Source organism: Plectropomus leopardus, chromosome 15 (genome assembly GCF_008729295.1).
Source record: "Plectropomus leopardus isolate mb chromosome 15, YSFRI_Pleo_2.0, whole genome shotgun sequence".
Taxonomy (NCBI): Eukaryota; Metazoa; Chordata; class Actinopteri; order Perciformes; family Serranidae; genus Plectropomus; species Plectropomus leopardus.
The window spans coordinates 18090926-18113755 of NC_056477.1; the positions used below are offsets into that span (position 1 = coordinate 18090926).

At 37.2% G+C, this 22830-nt stretch overlaps 1 protein-coding gene across 7 annotated transcripts in view; it reads left to right on the forward strand.

The window, feature by feature from the left end:
- Positions 1-22830, forward strand: part of adgrb3 (adhesion G protein-coupled receptor B3) — a 137211-nt gene that overhangs the window by 43207 nt on the left and 71174 nt on the right. For all 7 annotated transcript variants that reach the window (XM_042502380.1, XM_042502383.1, XM_042502385.1 and 4 more), the window contains exons 3-6: positions 11670-11780; positions 14200-14361; positions 21091-21255; positions 21999-22163. In XM_042502380.1, the coding sequence (XP_042358314.1) occupies positions 11670-11780; positions 14200-14361; positions 21091-21255; positions 21999-22163 (603 nt within the window). The remainder of the gene's footprint in view (positions 1-11669; positions 11781-14199; positions 14362-21090; positions 21256-21998; positions 22164-22830) is intronic.

Sequence of the window (22830 nt, forward strand, 5' to 3'; positions counted from 1 at the left end):
AACAACATGAACTGATTATTCCAAATTTTAATGTGCCCTTTCTTTTTTTTCAGACAATTATTTTGCCCTGCTGAAATTACAATTATCCTCTACAAAGACTCAGCATAATTTCAACAGCACTATTCAGCATAATTTAAAATTAAGATAATGCTTTCTTGCTCTGTTAATTTAACAGTACTTAGCATCTCTTTGAAATTGGGTTGCAGAAGTTTGAAAAATAAGACTGTGAATACATGCATTAAAGTTAAAAAGTGGGCCTGGCAGTTCAGTTTGGATGGTTTTGTAGTGCATTGTACTTTGGACTTTGCCTTTTTTTAAGTTAAATGACTGGAAGATGTATTTTACAAAAGGTAGTTTAGGTCAGGTCACCTGGTCGACTTGTGTGGCGTGCTTTTCCATGAATATTGTAAGATTATATTAGAGAGCTTTGTAAGAGCTTTGGCATTAATCAACAATATAATCTGTGCACCCAAGACACTGTGCACCATGGAGCATCAGTATTAACTGAGAGAGAGCCCTGTATGCCTCCGACTGCTCGACAGCTTTGTGACACTTTATATAATGTAACGTTTAAAAAACTGCGACAGTTATTAGTACAATAGTCTGAGTCCAGTGTTCTAAATTAGTCTTTGAAATTTCTTTGTGAGGCTGAAATGACAAATGTCCTCATTTTATGGAAGATATTGATATTCACCTGCCTTGTGCTGCAGAAAAGAGCTCCTCTCACGATGAGCTGCGGGGGGGGCTTCACTTGTTCGCGTTCTGGTGCTGCTCACACGACACAGACATGGCTCGACTCAGTCAGTAAACCCGTTGATGACTGTTGGGTAAAATGATAATTCCAGTCAGTGTGTGTGTGACAGTTGCAGCAGCAGTACCAAAAACAATGAAATGGCAATTGTCCTCTGAATAAAAAAAAAAAAATCTGAATGCCTAATTGAAAACCAAATATCCAACCAATTCAGAAATACTCGAATAGCCGAATATTGAGGTCCAGCCCTAGTTTCCCCTGCCTCTCGAACTAAATGCCCCCCTTGTCCTGGGACTGAATCCCTGCTGAATTTTCTCTCCTGTGTTTCTAAAATGCCCTCTCCCTTAACACTCCACAACAGTCTAAATAAAGAATAGAAAACACCACAGGTTAGAGGACTGCCAACCATAGATTAAAAGAAAGGGGTTGTGGGAGGTCACCTCTGATTTGATTACTGCAGGCCTAGCGGAAAAATGATGACATACAATACATTGTGAGCAATATAAAGTTTAACCAGAAACAAGCAATGTTGTATTTTGTGTACAGACTTTAAGTCGAAGCTTTTGGTCATCTGGTTATGTTTGATTAAAGAGCCTCATTTTAAAACTGGCCACAAAAACAAATTTTGTGGAAAAGGCAAAACACATTTGCTTTAAAATTAAAACGTAAAATTCTTTTGAAAGGCGAATAATCAAGTGAAATCCATGTAGCCCAAATACTGGATGTACTATAAAAACACAAGCAGTAATTACAATCCAGTGCAGCCATGCATGGCTTTGAAACTTGTAAAAACTGTGGTGGTTCTCATGTTCCCAGACTTGGCATCAGAATCCATTAAATAAAAATCCTATTGCGCTGCTGTTGTGCTCTTGTCTGAGGACATTTCAGCATCGCCAGCGTGTCCTTGTAATTATTTTGGAGAGTGTATTTGCTTTAACATGAGCTTAGCCAATGAGCGAAGACAGGGCATGTTGCAGGCATCTTCCTCATGACTAACTTGCATATGACACAATGTTCCCTGTGCTGATAGATGCAGGGTGGCAGTCTGAAGCACTGGGTTTTACCACTGCAAAAGGATCAGACATGATTGGTGCTGTGGAAAAGCTGACAGCATGAATTATGAAAGTCTCATTAGGGGCTGTTGGAAATGATTTATCTCGCTACGAAATATGGTCATCCAACCGCATGTGCCTCTGTGGTTACAGAGTCCATATTGTGTTTTGCTCTTTTAATTTCTTAGGCGCATCATTTTCCGTTTATTAGTGAGGAATTTCCATGGACGGCAAACCATGACTCTATTAAATGGAAGGTCACTACTTGGTATGCCAAGCAAAATGGCTTAGAAAAGGACAAGGTATGCTCTTTGAAAATTGGCTGCAGCCGCAAAGGTGCTAAAAAATGTGTCATGTTTCTCACTTGACAGATGCATTGCTTGGCATGGTGGCATGAGCTTGGCAGTGTGTGTGACTGCCAGGTCATCTACTGGGGTTGTGTGTTTCTATAGCGATGCCAAGAGCTGCCTCCATAGTTTTCCAACGTCTCTTAGTGAGAGCATTGTAGTAAAGCATACCCCCAAATGATAATTATGCATAATTCACAGCAGTATATTAAGATCATATCCTGCTGGTCAAAAAGAAGAAGGAAAAAAAAAACCCTCTTGTTTTTAAGGCGATTGGCCAAAACTTACAAGAGAATATTTCATGAAACGCTTTAAGCATGAGACTAGTGTCCCAGATTTGAGAGGGCCTCAGCATTTCATACGTGTGGTTTCTATACTATTCATGTAACCTGACTTCTCTTGAAATGGTTTCATTAGTAATCCGCTTCCATCCTTGTTTCTGTCGGTGCACAGTAGTCCTTTCACTTGTGTCCCTGCAGCAGCCCCACTTTTAGTCACGGGTGGTTCAGCAGTGTCGCTTTTTGAAAAGGCTGGTGATTTCGCAAGTTATAAGCCGCAATCTTGGCATTGCTTTCACTTTAAAATGCTCCATAGGCGGATCCATTTTCTGATAGCATCATGCAGCTGAAGTGAAAGCACGACACATTGTTCACATTATCATGCAGAGGGCGAGAACCTGAACTAGATGACAAGGAAATGAGTATCTTAATTTGTTGTTGTTTTCAATTTTCCCCTCCTCTTATTTAAGTCAAAATGAAGTCTACTTTCCTAACATTGATAAGCAGGCATTTGTTTACAACCACAGTAATGTGGAAGATGCTTTTGATTCTTGTGATGGCAGATTATTAGAATGTTTAGACTGTAAAATATGCATCTAAACTGTTCAGTTTTTGATAGAGTAAAGATTCAATTTACAGACGTTGGGATGACTTGAAATGATATGAAGTCAGACTGCCGAGGCCTGTTCCCTGAAGTGTACGGGAAAAGAGGGGGAATGATCTGCTCACGGCACCCAGCAACAGGGCTTCTTGATGCAGTGCTTTGATAACGTCAGAGCTCCATCTAGGTTGCTTTGTGAGGTACTGCTCAATAACCTTGTGATTTAGCTTTGTGCTGTAAATTATCAATGCAATCTCAAGTAATTTGCCTTCACATCAATAATACAAAATATATCCACTCTGCTTATAGGCACACGGTATTCCTGGTGCTTGTCTCACTACACTCACTCCATTTTTAGGCAAGTTCACATGACTTTTCAATGAGGTGCAGTGGCAGTTGCACAGAATTGTAATTTGGCTTCAATCTAAGTCATTAGGAGAGTCAACAGGAAGCAAACAGATGGCAGAAGGAATATGATGGATAATTGTACGTCTCAGAGGACAATTCGTAATTTGTATCTGATTCCGTGCAACCCCCTCATTTTCTTAATGAAGGACTAATTGAGTTTTTTAGATTGGCTCAAGCATATGGTCCCACCAAGAGTGAAGGGTTTGTATAATGGCTGTAAGGAGAGACATCGAGGACGTTTGAGTAGATTTATAACATCGTTTCTGAATGGTTGTCTGATTTTAAGGTTGGAGTCAGTCCCGGATTTGGATGTGGGAGTGTATTAATGAGCCAAAATATGATGCGTCCTCATTACGTCATGATCATCGTCATCATATTTTTTATTATGTTTTTGACATTGAAAATTAGTCTTTCACAGTTTTGTCTAAAACGCTGATACTCTGAGAGAATAAAATGTACTGTCCTTCCTCTAAAATGTTGAATAAAAAAAAACATCATAGAATTTAGACTTAACTTATGAATAAATGTCTATTTTATGATTTTAATGTAATGTTTTCTTTTTATGTATTCCTCAAAAACAGAACTGATTTTTTTAATGTTTTTTTCTCGAATATGGTTTTCTTACTATGTTTATTTATTTCTCTGCTGCAATATAATTGTTGTTTAATGTAATTGTTATGTTAATTTTTTGTAGAAAAAACTCAGCCAGAACAGGCTTTTCATTTTTCTGCATTGATGTTTAGGTTTTAATACCCCCAGGTAACAAGAAAATGAACACTGGCACTAATGGCACTAATAAGAATTTGTAGACACTTAAAATGTAATACAACTGTTGTAGCATGTGGTCGCATTTACCTTTTGTAAATGCTAATGTCTTTTTTTATAGTTCAGCGTCTCTTTATGTGTAAATATATTTCCATTGTAAATTTTGACTCAAAAAGCAGTACAGTTAGGGCTGGGTGATATGGAGGAAAATCAAATATAACAATATTTTTGACTTAATATCTTAATATTGTAGGGTTGACTATTGGTGCTTTCATGGAATATTTACTCAATAAGATTTTTGACAAATAATTATCAGTATTGTGGAAATAATGACTCACTGGGTAAAAGCAGATAACTAAACACCTAGAACAGCCTTTTAAGTTCAGAAAATTACAGTACTTTACTGTAATAAAGCCCTTAAAACAAAGACAACACTAACAATATTAAGCAAACTCTAAGATGATATTTAGTCTCATATCACGATATCAATATAACATTGATATACTGCCTAGCCCTGCGACTAATATATCTAAAAATGTATTTTAAGCACCTTACAGCAGATTTATAACTCCATTTGACCCAAACTCTCCAGCCTCAGTGAATCAGCTGATGAGAAATGCATCAAAGACAAGCATGGGATAGCGAGGTATCCCTCTTCCTGGTCTGCGTGGACGGAGCGCTTGTCTCTATTTTGGGAACTTACACTCTTCAAAGTGTAGTGGTAATGAAGTGCCTCTCATTAAGAGCTGCATTTGTGACAGTCAGTCAGTCAGGCAGGAATGCATGGAGGGCGGGAAGCAGCGAGCCCCTGATAGAAGCTACTCATAGGGGCCTTTGAGTAAAGGCTCATTTCATGCAAGGTTAGACACATCAGTCATTGGACATGGGGCTGGCTTTTACTGCCTTTCAATAAAATTACACATGGAACGTGTCCACACAGTGAAGATGAACCTGGAAATCAAATGTCTTCCATTAGGCTCTCTGTGGCTGGCCTGATCACCGCCGCTGCATAAGCTTAAAATTCTCTGCATGCAGTGAATCAAAGCCTCAGTGATGACAAAGGTCACAGACCCAGGGAACTTTCATTCTCTTTGATTGCGTGCTGAGTCTTTATTTGTTTGTAATGTGTATTGCATGTACTTAGGAGTGGGACATTAATTAAATCAAGCGTAAATATGGCTACTAATTAAGCTTGAAAGCATCAATGAGCTATGATGGGTAAGAAAAGCTTTGAGCCCATCAAATCAGACTCACATGAATAGTTTGGCTTGGGCAGGAGAATGCTGTCAAGCACTATCCATGTTTGCACACCTTTGACATTGTGATGAAGGCCTGTGTGGGCCACAGCGCATTCAGCAACGCTGTCGCCTCAAAATCTGTGTCCCGCTATCCCCCCGATATAACCTTCATTTATTGTCACCTGCTGAGGTCACAGCCCAGTGGTGACTGTGTTGTTGCGCCTGCACAGCCAGTAATTTGAGCAGACATTTTGTTACATTTCAGCCAAAGGATTCCATTGTTTTGGCTGTTTTCTGTGTCTGCATGCAGTGCTGGCTTTGCTAACGGATGCACCCCTGGAGATCAGCTTCCAAAGCTGATTGAAACAAAAGAGTTATTTTCCTTTCCTTTTTAGAGTGGCCAGACAAATCTCACGATAAGATCAACTTGCAAAGCAGCTTGACTCACTGAGACTAGCAAAACGAAATCACTTCAGTTTCTCAAAGTTAAGAGGAGGGCACTCTTTTTTTTCTGCTCAAAATAACCTAATCTCATCATTCACCTTGTTATTACTTACCTGATTTGTTGATAAACCCTGACAAGCAGGAAAAATGGCTGCCATTATAAACTGATGGCACAGCATGGTGGCAGCAAGCAGTTTTTGCTTGCACCGTTTAAAAGATCTATTTTTGCTCTTACTGGAAGTAATTGCAGGTTTGATGCTGCACAGTGTTGCTGAATGGAGTGCTAATTTTGCTTCTTCCTTTACCGAATTAGGAGCTTTTAAAAATGCAAAACCCGAGAAACAGGAAAAGGGTGTGTGCACTATTTGTCTGTGTGTGTGTGCGTGTGTGTGTGTATTAAGTAACATTTTTTTATAATAATGAATATAAAAATAATAATAATTGTTATATTTGTGATTATTATTTAATATAATTTTATTTAATTTATATCAATTTGATTGCATCACAAGATGTTGGCCACATTAGGTTAACCCCTCGAATGTCTAAACTGCTAATGTCAACAATCATAGAGAGACAAGTAATTGAGACTCGTGTGTGTCTATAGTGAGTCACAAAAGTCATCAGTGAATCTGCCAAAAATTATACTTCCGAGAAATTACGCTATAATAACCTCAGAGAGGCAGTTAAGTGATTTCTTGATGCTACAAAATACTTATTGTTTCATAGAGTTTATCTAAAGGGAAATACATTGCACAGAGGAAATAATGTAGGTGGGTACAGTCCAACAATCCATTGTTTGGATATGAGTCTATGAAAAGGGAGGTTAAGAAAATATCCAGCAAGTACAAGTATATATTTGATCAGGAGTCCCGCTTCTCCTTCTACGGTATATAAAAACAATGCTTTTATTCCAGTATGATGACAACTATGATGTTAAGGATAGCCGTAGACCTCACTTTGTTGTGTAAATATAGTACACTATAAATTACAGTATCTGGTACACAGACTTGCTTATATGATTGCTTTCTGTATATGTTTAAAGGCAAATGTTCCCTTATTTATTAATAATTGCATGCATTTTCTATAATCCACAAAATAATAGAAATAAAGGTTTACTTATAAGAATTATATTTCAAACTATTCTTCAAAAGCAACTGCTTTCTGTCTGGTCCATTTCGTCTAGAGTGTTGGAAATTTAGATTTTTTTAATGCTTGCTGGAACAAGCTGCATGGCTTTGACCTTGTGTTAAAATGCACCGCTTGTTGTGGAAGGAAAAGTGGCTGTTGCTAATCTCTCTGCCAAGGTCATCGAAGTAATTCAGCTCCCTATTTTAGGCAAATGTCTTAAATCCTCCACAAATATGTCAAGTGTTTCATAAAAGTAACACCACCATTCCTCAATTTTCTCAATCCTGCTAAATTTAATGGTCACTCAAAGACCTGTAGGATTGTCATTTTTAATTCTCATGCATTTCCACTAGTGCATGCTATCGACGTTAAGTGCATGCAAAATGAAGTGAATGAATCTGTCACTGCACAAAAGGAAAGGAAGCAAACAGTGATGGATTTCTCTGAATGGCATTGTCTCGCCTTTGTTGTTGAAGCATGATGAGTGATGGATACCAATAATAAATATTCTCTTTAGTCTCAACTAAAGGACAGACAACTTGTAAATCTTAGATTTAATTTCCTTGAAAACACACAGTTAAAAGTTCTGAATACTGGTCAAAACATTAAGATGATGCTGTCTCAAACAGGGGAAATGTTTTAGAAGTAATGACACGCTAAATGCATCATCTCTGCCTTGTAACACAGTGAAGACACATTGTTTTGGGCTGCTTTGACAAATGACAAACAGCCTGCCCCTCCAGTTATTAAAATTCTATTTTGTCTCTGATGTTTACGGTTATATAGCCATGGGCTTGAACGCAATCCTAGTAGTTCAATTAAACTGTTGTGCTTATTTCTCAGTTCTTTTCTGGTGTCATGTCTCGACATCCTGCTCTTTTCCATTCTACCTCAGGCTCTGTGAAACGCAACGTTTGGATTAACATCTTGGCTTTGTGGCATCAAAAAAGACTCCAGTCTCATGCACTTAAAACTGAGACTTGTCATGTGCTAAATTAACCAGTTCTTATTTGTGTACCAACAGGTTGAGATTTGCTTTTTAAAAAAGATTCCTGTCCAGACTAATGTAGATATAATTATCAAACGTCAGCGATCAAACGATGAATCCGTGCTGATGAAAAACCTCTACTTATAAACGTGAAGTCTGATTCATACTGTGTGTGCTCTGCAATGGGTACACATAGTAAGTATTATACTGACATCAGGCTTAATGACATTTTTATGATCTCTTTCATGTTGCAATGCTTTTGTTGTATTATTCATTATGGGCTACTGAGACCTAGATTAGATTAGGTATGACTTGACTGCAGGGCTAATATCACTGTTTAACAGGTTGAGTTGATCAATGTTTTACAGAGGAAAATCATTTTCAAAGGCATGATGGAGTCACGATCAATGATTTGTGAAGCCGGTCATGTTGATTAGTATTTAAAAAGGACAATACAGAAAACAATAGCCACCGGGCTAAATACATGTCCTCCTTGATACAGGAACTGACTCTTTCTTTACATTTATGTTGCTGCTAAATGTAAATAGCACAATAGAGTACTGCAAGCCCTTTTAAAATTTAATGAGTTGTACTAAAAGCAACTGCAGATATCAACAACTGCTTTTTGACTAGTTTGAATTACAAGACAATATAATGTAATTTTACTAGTAGCATTTCTAATTTAAGATATTTACATTTTAATCCTCACTAGTCGAAATGTTAATTCTCTATATCAACAATTATTGTCTTACTAGAGGAAATGTAACTTAATTAAAAACTAGTCAACTTTCATGACTGACTTCTATTCAAACTCAAATACAGATATCTATGATTTCATTTTGATGTGTTGTAAGTCTTAATCAAGATATCCTTAATGTAATTTTGACTAATTCTGATTTAGGAGTATCTAATAATCATCTCTAACTAGTCAAAATGTTAATTCTTGATATCAACAATGAATTTCCAGCAACTGAAAATGTTTTTGTAGATATGTGTAACTAAATTACAACTAGTCAACTTTTAACCATCAACCTCTATTCAAACTTTATTACAAATATCCATAATTCATTTTTGGCATGTTTTAATTCAAGGTTGACATAGCCACAATGTCATTTTGACTAAAAGCAACTCTAATTTAAGACATCTACAGTCTGTTTCTCACCAGTCACAAATGTTAATTCATAATATCAATACTGAATTTCTTACCAGCGGAAATGTTCTTTGTAGATATCTGGAAATTAAATTCACCCAGTCAGCTTCTAACTGTTGATCCCTATTCAAACTCATATACAGATATCTATAATTAAATATGGATGTGTTACAATTCCAAGTTGACATGTCCATAATGTAACGGTATCTGAAATGTAATTCTCACTGGTGGAAATAGTACTTACTGATATAAACAATTAAATTCTTACAAGTGGGAATTTCATTTGTCATAGTAGTAATTTCTACATGTGAAAATATAATTGTAACATATCAAAATAGTTTTACAGCTATCTTGAATGGCATTTTGACATGTCAAAGAGTCTTTTCCACAAGTGAAAAGTAAATCCCTACTAGTTAGCGTTATTGATGCAATTTTAAAAGGGCGTGCCATAAACACTGAGCTGAGCAGGATTAATTTGTTTTGGTGTAGTGATATTTACAAATTTTAAGCCATGTTGCATTTTGCACTTGCAATCACTCTTGCTATGTTTTTGAATACAGGACAGGAGGGTGTCTATAATGATTTGCACATGTTTTCAACTTCTTTTTTTCTTCACATTTTTAACATTGAATGCTACTAAAAAGTAAAAGCATTAAAAGAAGTTGAGCAATTTCATCTATATCCATCCAGTCCCACTGAGCCAAATGGCATTAAAGTGCTACAGTCTCATAGCTTTTAGTGTTTCAGTTGTATACATTCATTAAAAAGCAGTGTGCCCTGCTTTTTGTATGACTTCCTGTGAAGTAGTAGACATTCAGGCTGACTAAATCAGACAGCGCTTTTATTCAGCTAAATGGAGAATCGGTTCATGATCCAAGACACCACAGGGTTGAGCCCAAAACACAGTTAAGAGATAACATGTCAAAGTATCAACAGTAGTTAGCCTCGCATGAATAGACATTAGATCAACTGCCCGCTGTTTGTCCAATCATCAGTGTACCTGCACATTTTTTTTTGTCCGGCACAGAGTTCACACACTGTGCTTTCTGCTTAATTTGAGCAAAACAGATGTGGACGCGATCAAATCACACTGAAAGACCTTTGAACGAGCTTCTGAAGCTCGTTACTTTGTGCAGTCATGGTTCTGAAGATCCCAATCAGCATCAAAAGGCTGCGATGTTTGTTTCTACCTGGCGGCTCTCTCTCCTTTCATTATACCATCATAATATTCTAATTTTTTATGCAAACACAAACACGGTTTTCCTAGTGCTACATTGGGATGGGATGCTGTATAAATGTAGCTGAAAACCCAGAGTATTTTTTTTTTGGTCTTGATTTATTTATTAATTTTTCTTAATCCAATCATGGAACATGTTTGTTGATATAATTTGGGTAATGCCAACAGTCTGATGCGCGGATCAGACAACTGCCTTTTTCGTAGTCAAGTGATTTACCGTATAATTAGTCCTAAAATTTTAGCTTTCAGTGGAACATGATCAGATGAGATGACAGATCTCCCCCTGTAAGCCTCACTGTGAGGGAGGTCAGTCTTTCTAGGCTTACAGTCTGCTGTAGGGAAGGCAGGAAACAGAGGCTACAAACTGGATTAGGCGTGATGATTTAAACACCTTCCCTATCAATGGCTGATGCATTGTATTGTCTAATGTACTAACATAAGCTATGTGTGAATTTGTTGTTGATGCATCACCTGCATTGCCTATTTGCAAATGATATAATCACCTCATTAGGACCACACTGCCAAAAGTTATGTTTTTAATTAAAATGAGAGTTCAAATACAATTTTCATCAGCTTTTTAAGTAAGAAGAATGTTTCACAGTGTGTCTGATTTACTTAAAAAGGCTGTTGCAAATTCTTCACTAAATGCAATACCGCGAGCATCACTTTTCTCAGTGTGGCGTCAGAACATTCATTGTCTCTTTGTCCCTTTATGGGAAACAAAGAGGGCATGCATTGTAATGAATACAGCTCAGAATACATTTGTCTAATTTAACAAAAAAGGCTCACAATATTTTGGACTGGGTAAACCAAAAATAAAGAAATCCTGCAAAGATGACAAACTGTTGAGGAAACTGTGGATCAATAGCATGTTATGTCCATGACCCCCTCCTCTGTGGCTTTCTGATGGCTTACACATTTTTACTTTCATTTTGTTTTGTTTTCTTTTCCGGGGCGTGCAGGAGGGTGGGGAGGGAGGGAGCTGGTCTGATGAAGTGTTAGAGTATTAAAAAAACAATGTGAGTTTATTTGCATGTTTGCTATGTGTCTACGCTGTGCTTTCAAGCTCAATTAATACTTCCAACTCACCCTTATAAATTCGTTGCATTGTTCTATGCCCTAGAGTAAAGGACAAATTAAATACAAACTTGTGTGGTCTTTGTTTCTAGCCATGTACTGCAGTTGCTTCGAACATCCTGAAAAACAGTATGTAATAAGCTTTTGTTCTCAGAAAACCATGTTTAAGCCTAGCTTTCATATGAACCTCTATTCTGTCCCATAGAATATGGAATGATCGGAGAGCATACAGTAAAAAGTCAGCGGCCAAGATCAGTTCATGACACAAAGGCCCTGCAGGAGCAAGCTGAGTCTGCTAAATTTATGGCACAAACTGGTAATACCGTAGTTATGTTTCTTTACTTTATTTTGTTAACTAAACTTAATTTCATCATGCATGCTCTCTCTTGTACTGCACCTTTTAAGTGGAAATGTTTTGCATTATTATTTTTTCCAACTCATTCTCTACTGCTACATATGAAGTAGGAAGATAAATTTCCCATTTCTCTACGAGTATTTACTTTGAACATAGAACGTAATTGGGTTTTGTGGGTCTGTTTGTTTTATTGTCACATAGCGAGTTGGCAAGTGGATTACTCATACAGTATATTCATAGAACATTAATTAAACAGCAGTTTAAAACTAAGGCCCTGATGTAGTTAATCATTTCCTCCAAGGCATGATAAATTAAATGTCATTCGATGAAAAACCCACCCCTTCAGCCAAATATGAAACACATACTTGGCAAAAGTTGAACTGATAGATGCTGCCCTTAGAGATAAAATGAGGCTATGTTGCTTAATCAAGTGTAGCATCCAATAAATTAAAAACTGAAATTATCTAAATTCATAATGACTTTTACAACCTACCACCTTAGCATTTTTAATAAAATCAGGAAGTACTGGAAAAAGTGACAGCAATACTGAAGCAAAAACCTAATTTTGCTTTCATTATTTAGCTTGTTGTAGCTTTTTTTATATTTAGAAATCTTTTTTTTTTAATTTCCAGTGGGTGGGTTTAGATGTAGCTTTTTTATCTTTATTTTTATTTTTGGGAAATGTTTTAATTTTTTCCATGTGTTGTTCCATTTAAATTGCTGTCATTGTTTAAAAACTCCTTTCATTACCATTTTTAATTTGCGACACACCATACACATATTCCGGTACTAACATTAACACCTCTCCATTTTACACACACCGTAGGTATGTTGTTTTCCCCGTCGAGTCGCATCGCTGTGCTTTTCTGTTTCTCATTCTCACACAATTTACTCTCCCTGTACTGCCTCATTTAACAAATTGATCCACCTTTCAGTCTATTTTATGATCTGCAAAATTAAGGGCAGGGTTTAGATCCCTATTTGGCTGGATCTATGTGTCCTTGATACTATATGCTGAGAAACTACTTTAAATTGTGCTTAAAATTATAATACAATTTGATGGCTTCCAATGACATAAATGTATTCAGAGCTGCAATTGAAACCATTTCTCTTTGTATTAAATTATTTCTCTAAAGCCTCAAAGAAAATGAATACTTCACCTCAGGGTTTAACATAATCAAACATCAATTATTCGGTGACTACTACAATGCAGGGATTTGATTGTCAATTCACTTGTCACCAAATAATTTTTTGTTTCATTTAGGCTACATGGCTTTGAAAATCACCCCACTGCCTCATCGTAATACAAAACTTTATTTAGCGTTTCATGGCTTTTTGATATTTGACCCTTTTGGACAATGAAGATTGAAAGGCTCAAAGGCTGTTTCTTCTTATTAATATTTTTAACTGAAAGAAATCTTGAGATGAATGTAACAACTATAATCCTTATCTTTACTAATCAGCCACTAAAATATGATTATTTGACTGCATGCAGAGTTAAACCTTTTCAAAGTCTGCCTGCAAAAAACCTCCACTCAGTGGCTAAAGTATTACCTTTCCTTCCAGGCACTCACAATTGAGTCTGCTTTGAGCCACATTCACACACATGAAAATGGCTGTGATCTGCTGGATAAAATCAGCTAACTTTCTCATTTTCCTCCACCCCTGGGAGTTCACAGGTTAAGATGGATTGGAAAAATTATTTGAAACCATCGTCTAAAACACAGACTTTGCTCCACTGTTGTCAAGGAAACTAGATAGTTTTGCTGCAGTGCAAGGGAATCCATATCTCAGACCTCTTTTTCTGAACTAACACCCATTAAATTCAATTTTATTTTCTCAGATGTTGTCTTTATTGCATGTCACCATCTTCTTCTGAAATTTTTTGTTCGTTTATGGTCTCACTTTGTTTAAGCATATTATTGGGTTTCATTGAAATGCATGACTTATTTTTTAAGGATGAAGTGAAACGGTTAGATGTAACCCAAATGTCTACTGTTCATTTTTACAATCATAGCTACGCCTTCACTGTGATCTTTGCATAAATGCACATTGTAATTTGTGGTAAAAAAAAAGTGAGAAATTTACACTTTAAAGACCATTCTTAACGCCACTGCTCCCTATATCGAAAAAACACATGATTGTGCTGCATACAAGTCAAATCAACAGAATTAAGCTGCCAATTCAGTATTTATCAAAGATCACATAAAGGTAGTATAGACTGCACAATAGTGTAAAGACCCCACTTCACCCCAATTTGACTCATGTTGGCCCTTTCCCATTTGACTCAACCCTGCCCACCTTGCCCCACCCTGCGCCGTAAGCCCTGCCCAAGGACCATATTGCTGCATTTAACTAGTGTCACCCTTCTCCCACACAGGTGAATCAGGTGCAGAGGAGTGGTCCCAGTGGAGCTCATGCTCTGTAACATGCGGTCAAGGGTCGCAGGTGCGAACAAGAACATGTGTCTCACCATACGGAACACACTGCAGCGGCCCTTTAAGAGAATCAAGGGTTTGCAATAACACTGCCCCTTGTCCAGGTAGTGTTAGCCGCAGATTCTTGAATATTAATGTTTTGCTCATTTTGTTGTTTATAGGAGGTAATGTGTTGTTGTGTTTTAACAAACGTTTCAATGTGTCTATTTAAGAAATGTATTTTTATTATTGCAGTATTCTATAATTAATCTAATGCTTTCTTTCTTTGATGTTATTTTGTGAATGTGTTTCTTTTTACATTATCACTTTTGTGTTTTCCATTTCATATAACTGTGAGGCAATTCATCAGCATTGAATTGGTTTAATGACATGTGGTTCTGCATGGAGCTTGGGGAGCAGTAGATACCGATATGTTGTCAGCTTCATTTCCTTGAAGGTCAGCCGTGCATTTTAAAATAGCTTGGCAGCGTTTCTTCAAACACGCTGTAAGGCATTTCTTCCTCAACCCATGATGGCAGGACAGATGAGTCACTGGCAGTCAGGTATCAGCATCAGATGCTTTTCTGACTGGTGATTGCGGCGCGCTAATGTTTTTCTGTACGCGTCTGGCAGGACAGCGTGTCGTTCAAAACAAGTCACCATTATCCATTTTGGAGATTGTTTACACAGACAAATATGTTGATTTGGTAATGAGATTCTGAACTCATGTTTAGTCAAGATATCTGATGGCGCTGTTAAGTGTAGTGCTTCTGAGTCTGCATCACAAACTCTAAGTAATAACGGCTAATAAAAAAATTTAAAAAAATACTGCAAGCTGCATCCTCTGACATTCTGATCTATGATGTACTGTACTTCATTTTTAGATGTGGCATGTGTAAGTGGGAAGTTGGCAGTTTTCAAAAGGGTCACTCTCTTAACTGTGCGTGGACATTAAGAGCTAGAAAGAGAATGAGTCATTTCAAAAGAACAGTTGCCTAAATACCAGCCTTGGTGTGACTCCTCTATGGCTATTAATATTTAGCTCAGACTGCATTAAAGTTCCTTTTTCTCAAAAGCTACACAGCCCAATTCCAGGTATACTCATTCATTTGCATGAAGAATAATTATTAATTTAGCAGCAGAACTTACAGACTTGCCCATGTGAATTCATTATCGTCCTTGATTTATCTTAAGACCTGCAGACTGTAGGCCTTTGCTCATGGCTAATTGTGGATCCAGAACTTTCTTTCATATAATAAAGCAGAAATACTTATCACCAAATAACTGGGCCATAAAACTCTGGGTCAGCTCAAAAGAAATTTTGACTTTCCACACAAGAGTAACACTGTATTAGAACTTTTCATCTTTAAAGGAAAATAAGATATGAGAGTTATTAATTTCTAAAATCCCACTATTCCTAATTCATTTTATTGTTTTGTGAGCTTTTAAGTTTTAAGTTTTAAATTTAAATTCAGTATCAAATGTACTATAGTCCTGCAGTGTTGTTAAATTGCTTTGCCTGATAATATCTGAAAAAGTATGTTTTTTCTCCAACCAAAAACCTAGCACTGCGATCACAGAATTTGTTTTTCCAAGTCATCCTTGAAAATGAAGCTGATCTAGCACTAACTTTACTGAGTTACAGTACCAAAATGGTTCAAAAATCCCACCTGGCATGTTGCCACATGAAACACAGAGTCTATATCTAATATTCCAAAAGCCAGACAGATCGATTCCCTCTCTTCAAACTGTGAGTAGTATGCCAAGGTGGAAGGATGCCTCCAAAATAGTTTTCTTAAATTAAAGACATGTCACTTCTACTATAAAAAGGAGCCTTACCTTAAGTCCCCACTGTTGAAAACATCAGCATCATCGATGAACAATGGTTCACGTGCTGCAGGCCGACATCAGGCATGTTGTTAGAAATTCTGGGCCTCCATGTAAGCTGTGATGCCACTCATCCAACACAATGCATCTGCCAAAATACAATAACACTCCTGCTTTACAAAATATTAGTCTGCTTACCTGAGTCATCCCCCTTTAAACCCAACCAACAGCACCTGTGGCTTTTTTATCTTTCCATTTTTTTCTTTTGAAATCTGGTTTAGTTATTGTACAGAAGGAGATCAGTACAGTCATATTTGACATTTCTGCAGTACAGGATTTACATCGAGTGCCAACGTTTAGAGCCAGTACAAAATTAGTTTTATACTGTAGCACAGAATACAGCATGATGAGGTCGGTATCAGCATTCAGTATTATATAACTACTTTATCAGCCTAACACTCCCTGTCCTCATTAAAACACTGCACACTTTCATAGCAAGATCTGGAGTAAAACAGATATGGCAAGCATGTTTATGATTTAATTTCTTCCTGTCATAGGTGCCTTACTTTCAGAATGAGTAGCCTGATTTTTTTTTTTAATGAGTTTTATATTAATTATTTCTTTGAACATAAATTTCACAATGTGTAATAGATAGATAGACAGATAGATAGATAAAGAGTAGGGGAGGGAATCACCAGAGGCCCAGGGATTAAAAAGTAATTCCCATTCTTCTATCACAAAACAATATTATTGCTATTTTAAACACTTAACAATATGCTGAGTATTGCTATTGCAATACAACTGTAAATTATGTCCCCATAGGAATAAATGTTCAACTTCGGTTTTATCTAACATGATAAAGTTTTAAAGATTTTTTTTCACTTCTTAATCAATTAATTTTTTTGTTTGTTTGTTTAAGCAGAAGCTGCAAAATGTATCTAGGTGACTGAAAAAGCAATGGATTGTATTGTTCTAGTAGGCTATCAAAAGTTTAATTTGTATTTGCAACATTAATTAAATCATATGATTAAAAACAATATATTTGACATCCATGCAACAATGGTTGATAAATAGATATATAAATATCAAATTACTTACTTTCTAATCCCGAGGGAAATTAAGCCATCCAGTATCTTTTATGGCACATGCAAAACACCTGTGCACACAGGGACAGATACTAAAATGTTAAAAATAAACACACACACAACAGTGTAATGAGTCTAACAGGACTGTTCAATATTTTCATTTTGAATTATCGCACCAGCACCAGTCAGTCATAAGATGCTCAGCTGCGAGGGTATGACGCTAGCCACTGAAAACCGTCGAAAACACATAAAATAGCCATACCTTTTAACATGGTGGGATGCTCTCTCGTGTCAATGAAAACGGCTAGCTTAGCTCGTTTTTTCTCGGTGCTTTAAGCTAGCAAAGCGATGTAAACAACGCGCCACTTAACCGAGCACGCGCACATCCTGCTATCACTGTTTTATAGGAAGCGGATGATGCAGCGGGTTTCTTTCAAAATAAAATAAGCCTGCTGTACTTATTGCAGCGAAGCTTTATTTTTACCCAAGAGAAAAGGTACTTTTCTTGTACGTGTTTCAATGGGTTTCTGTTCTGTAGGATGGATGAATTACCTACTCTTGACTGTGAATGTCAGTAGGATATTTATTGGTTGAGGTTTTGTCATTGGATTTGATGACAGCAGGCTAATAAAATAGATAGTAATAGATAGACTCAAACTCATAGTTGCACATGAACGTGCAGGAAAACTTTGTAATCTTGTTTTAGGAAAAATATTACTAGTTAATGTAATGTACTTTTTTGCAACAAATCAATGAAAGTTTCTATTTTAGCTGTACTAAGTATAAGATAACCTGGTTGGTAGGGAGAATTTGGTGTGTTTACTTGCAATAAATACAGGAAAAAGTGAGTTATTAACATAAGTAGCAGTAGTTTCCATAGAAAGAAAGCATTGCAAACAAAAGGCAGTTGCTCACAACATATTATGGAGCAAAGATCCCTTGGAGTTTCAGTTTATAATATAGGCTATTACACTATTGCCAACTTGATCATAAAGATGACTCCTAATTTAATTAAAAAGGGGGGAAAAAAATGATTTTTTTTAGAACACTTTGGCACAAAGCAAAACTCATAACCATGCCAGACAAATTACATTAATAATTAGTGCAAACCAAAGACAAATGAAAAACAAAAAAGAAGGTGAGAATTTATGTCCTATTATTGGGCAATAAAGAAACAATCGTGATAAAACATGATCCTTTTACAAGTAAGAGCCATTTTCTATTGGCACATTGATGTAAAAGATTCCATTCTGACAATGAGCCAGTAACACCTGATTACTTAACAATGTAGGGTGATATTTAAATCTATTTATTAAAAACCTTTTACAGAAGAAGAACGAGAGCAAAAGAAAATTATTAAGACCATGATTTTACTAAATGGAATTTTTAATGTAATTATGTCTCTTAAGAGAAACTCTGTGAACCTATAAGGACTCTGAACTCAGCTCAGTTTCTGTATGAAAGAGGAAACCCTATTACAAAAGCATTTCCAAGTGCCATTGATCCTTTGTTTACAGGGCTAAGTGAAACATTATGCACGACAGCCTTGAACTGCAGTATTATGATTAGGGAGGATTTGACTGTATTTTTAGAGGAAACCAGCTCAACAATATTTGTGTGGAAAAAAGGATATAACAGTCTGCAACTAAATAATATTGTACGGTGAATACAGTTGGGCACAAGAGGAAGGCCAACAAGTTAAAAAGGTAATACCTCACTGGAATGATATAAATTAAACAAACTAAATCCCAGTTTACCACAAATTAATGAAAACATTCCTGGCAAACGTATTTGCTTTGTCCACCATCTTGTGCAGGTCCAAGAATTTCACCTCTGACAGCCCAGTACGATTGCTCATGGCCGTCCCTGTAAATCATGGATGCAGTTCATAGAAAAAACACACAAAGAAGCGGAATCCTATTCCATCACTGCTACAGTAGCTTTGGTGACTGCCCGCTTTGAACTCGAATTTTTCAAAGTAAACGCTTCGGCCACCACGGGACACTTAGCTAAGAGCATCAAAGCGGCGCTTAGAGACAGGGGCTGGTACAGACGGTAGCTCCGCCTCATGGCGGACTATAAGTTTGATCTCAAGATCCAACTGTTACAACTGATCCTGAGATCCAACTTTTATACTGCAGGAACTTTAAGCCACTGCACAAGCTGTGGAAAGTGACCCCACTGAAGAGGAACCATCAGTTCCCTGTGGACAGAGCCCATTTGCAATCACTGCATGATTAAAAAAAACAAAACACCAGATATGTTGTGTGTACTGCTAGTCTCCATTAATCAGTCATTTAATTGAAACTAATTAGTTTCATTAAAAATAATTATATTTATTTTGTGAGCCACGCTGTAAAATGTATAGGCACAGTTTCAGCCAGATATTCCTATTGCTTCTCCCTGTGCACCATTGCAGCTGATTAGAAAATTAGGATTCTGCAGCTATAATGTGAATGGCATATATCTCCAGCATACCCGTACTTCTGATACTAAATCTGGATCCAATGTGATTTGAGTTTAGTGCAATTTCCATCCCCTTGAAGTTTATTTTGGAGCCCTCAATTCTGTCAGTAAATGCACTCTATCGCTGGAATCAAGAATCCAGCAGTTTCTCTAGAAACTAATAACAGAGGTTAAACTTTTATTTTGAGCGTGCTCAGCATTTGATATCACTGTGTACATTAAGGAACACTTGCATCTGACTCTCAGATTCCCATATTTCCCTCTCCAAAGTAAAACTGTAAGCCAACAGCAAATATCCTCTGCAGTTCTATGAAGACTCACCATCTGTCAACCAGAACCCAGTTAAATTTACACGCAAACCAAGCTGCAAGAGAAAGAATGCCTTTGCCAGCTATTGTTTAAAATCAAATGGAAAAAAACAATTCTAGTTTAAAGGTTGCACTTTGACAGGGAACACATTTTGGAATATTTCTGAAGCATTTATCTTATATATGTGAATATGAATTTATATGAATTTTATATGAATTTGTATAAGGACTTGAAATGAACATATTTTATATGATAATTGTGATTATAATATAATCTGCTCAAACCAAAAGCAAAATTAGCCTTTTAATTGTTTTTTTGTGTTTATCCAAAAATCTAACCATAAATGAGACATCTTAGAGTTGAAGTTATTAATTAATTTTACTAATTTAGTTTTTAATATTTTGATTGTAACGGCAGCACGTGTCAAGTGTCCAAAAATAGCAACCAAGCCAACATTACTAGACTTTGAAACATTTTAGCATTATTGCCCAGATATATATCTAACAAAGAAACACCATATGAAACATATTAGTGAACACTTTGATAATTTTCCTTTAGGATTTGGGCTGTCTGGCCTGATATTTAGTCTGAGTGACCGTTTCATTGACCACCGTAAAATGTGGGCCGCTTCTTCAAGGTCTGGAACCAGGTTACGGGTTGTCTGCTTTGTGTATGACCACAATTAGTATGTTGGTGTAACGATAGATTTGCAGAGCCATTGTCAGCCCACATTAACCTGAAGCTCCACAGCTATTAGATTCCCAGTCAACCAAAAGGGCTCAACAAACTGTAACAGTGTGCAGACCTGCTGCCCCTCACCCACACCTTGAAAGTCAGGATAGGTAACATTGCTATTGTATGTTGAAAACTGCCATGTGACAGATTGACATATTTACCATATTCTACCTTTACTGTTGTATGACACACTGTTAGTGGACTCGCTATTATCGCATTAAATGCTTAGAGGTGACTGAAGCTTGTGGCTGCGGCTTTGTGAAGCCCCACAGTGTCTGTGTGCTCAGTGTTTCATTTACATTAGTTTCGTTGCTGATTATTTTGGATTGATTTCATTTCATTTATGGCTCGGTGCAGTTTGTTATGGGTTTGTTTGTGCTGTAGCAGAGACAGAGACATTGATTAGGCCTGACGCCTTTTCTGTGCCCGCAGTACACGGTGTATGGGAGGAGTGGTCACCGTGGAGCCTGTGCTCATTCACATGTGGCCGAGGTCACCGCACTAGGACTAGGATGTGTGCCCCTCCCCAGCATGGAGGCAGGGCCTGTGACGGACCTGAGACCCAGACTAAGCTTTGCAACATAGCCCTATGCCCAGGTATCATCTGTCTCCAAATATATTTAGAATACTATTAACAATTATCCCTATAGGCATGGTGATGAGAAGAATAGGAAAGGTAAATGCTCATGAGTGCATTTCAAAAGATTAATTATTGAGAACACACATCTATACATAATCATTAATCAATACTGCAGAGGTGAGTAACTGAATGGAAACCCCGTTTGTGCTGCATTCAAAGTAAAAGTGCTTACACAATAATGCAGTTTAGGAAACCCTGTTGAGAGTCAATACTGTAATACTGACGTCAAAATCACTTACCCGCAATTGCCTGTGAATGGTAAGCAGATTAGTGATGATGAGTTTTTCCACACAGTAAATGTTAGCTTTGCTCTGGTAACAGACTCAGTGAAAACCACTCAATCCCAGATGCTTTCCCTCTGCCCAGACAGAGAAAATGGAAGCTAACAAATAGCTTTTGCAGTTTGTGCCTTTGGCATTTTAGTAATCAAAATCTTAATATGAGGGCATTCTACAAAAACACTTTTTATGTTTTACTCTCCTTTTTGCCCTTGGCTGTTTTGGGAAATTCTACCCAGCAAGTACAATTCTACAAAATCTACAAGTAGTCATGTCATATGTTTTGTCTGCTTTTTTTTTTTTTTTTTTTTTGGCTTTGAATCTGAGAGAGAATAGTGATCTGAATATCTCCTCCCATTTCTGTCTGCCCTCTTTTTCCCTTCACATGGGACATGCTTGTTGGGTTGTGGTTGGTGCCTCAGTGGACGGACAGTGGCAGGAGTGGAGCTCTTGGAGCGATTGCTCGGTGACCTGTGCCAATGGCACTCAGCAGAGGACCAGGCAGTGCTCAGCGGCCGCCCATGGGGGATCTGAGTGTCGCGGTCACTGGGCAGAAAGCAGAGAGTGCCATAATCCTGACTGCACAGGTAAAATCCTGAGCCTCTTAATTCTATATCCGCTTTGATGCCTAAATTCGAAATCATGATTTGAAATGGGGGAAAATAGAGACGGAAAAATGGGCCATCCCATATTGTCAGCATTATTATTACAATCACGAGTAACAAAATCACTGCTATCAACTGTAAAAAAAATATGCAACCTAATTTTCTCTGTGTTTGACTCTTTCTGTCGGGTGCCGAAAATACCTCTGCACCAAGAATCAGAGCTGTGTTGTAAGAATCAAGAATAATGTTTAAGACCATGCTCTATCAATTGGATTTGTAAAATCCAGTTAGATATACTGTATGCCTTTCACATAATTCAGGGTTAGCTGTCCAAACTGTCTGTCAACATCATAGATGTATTAGAGGCTCAAAGATGTCAGCTTAGCGGTCTCCATCAGGCTTTGAATTGTCTGATCATATGAAGGGCCTGAGCACTCTCATAATCTCCTGATGCAATTTTCACTGCAGCCGCCTAAAACAGCTGGCTTTTCTTTTTTTTCTGTATTTCACTGGGATGTGTGTGGCAAAGAGATTCCTCTCAAATTTCTGAAAAGTTGCGTAACAAGTCAACCTTATGCTCACTTGGACAGCTACAATAGTAGCAAATGTGTTTATGAGTGCATATTTGCAATTTGTGCTTATGATAATG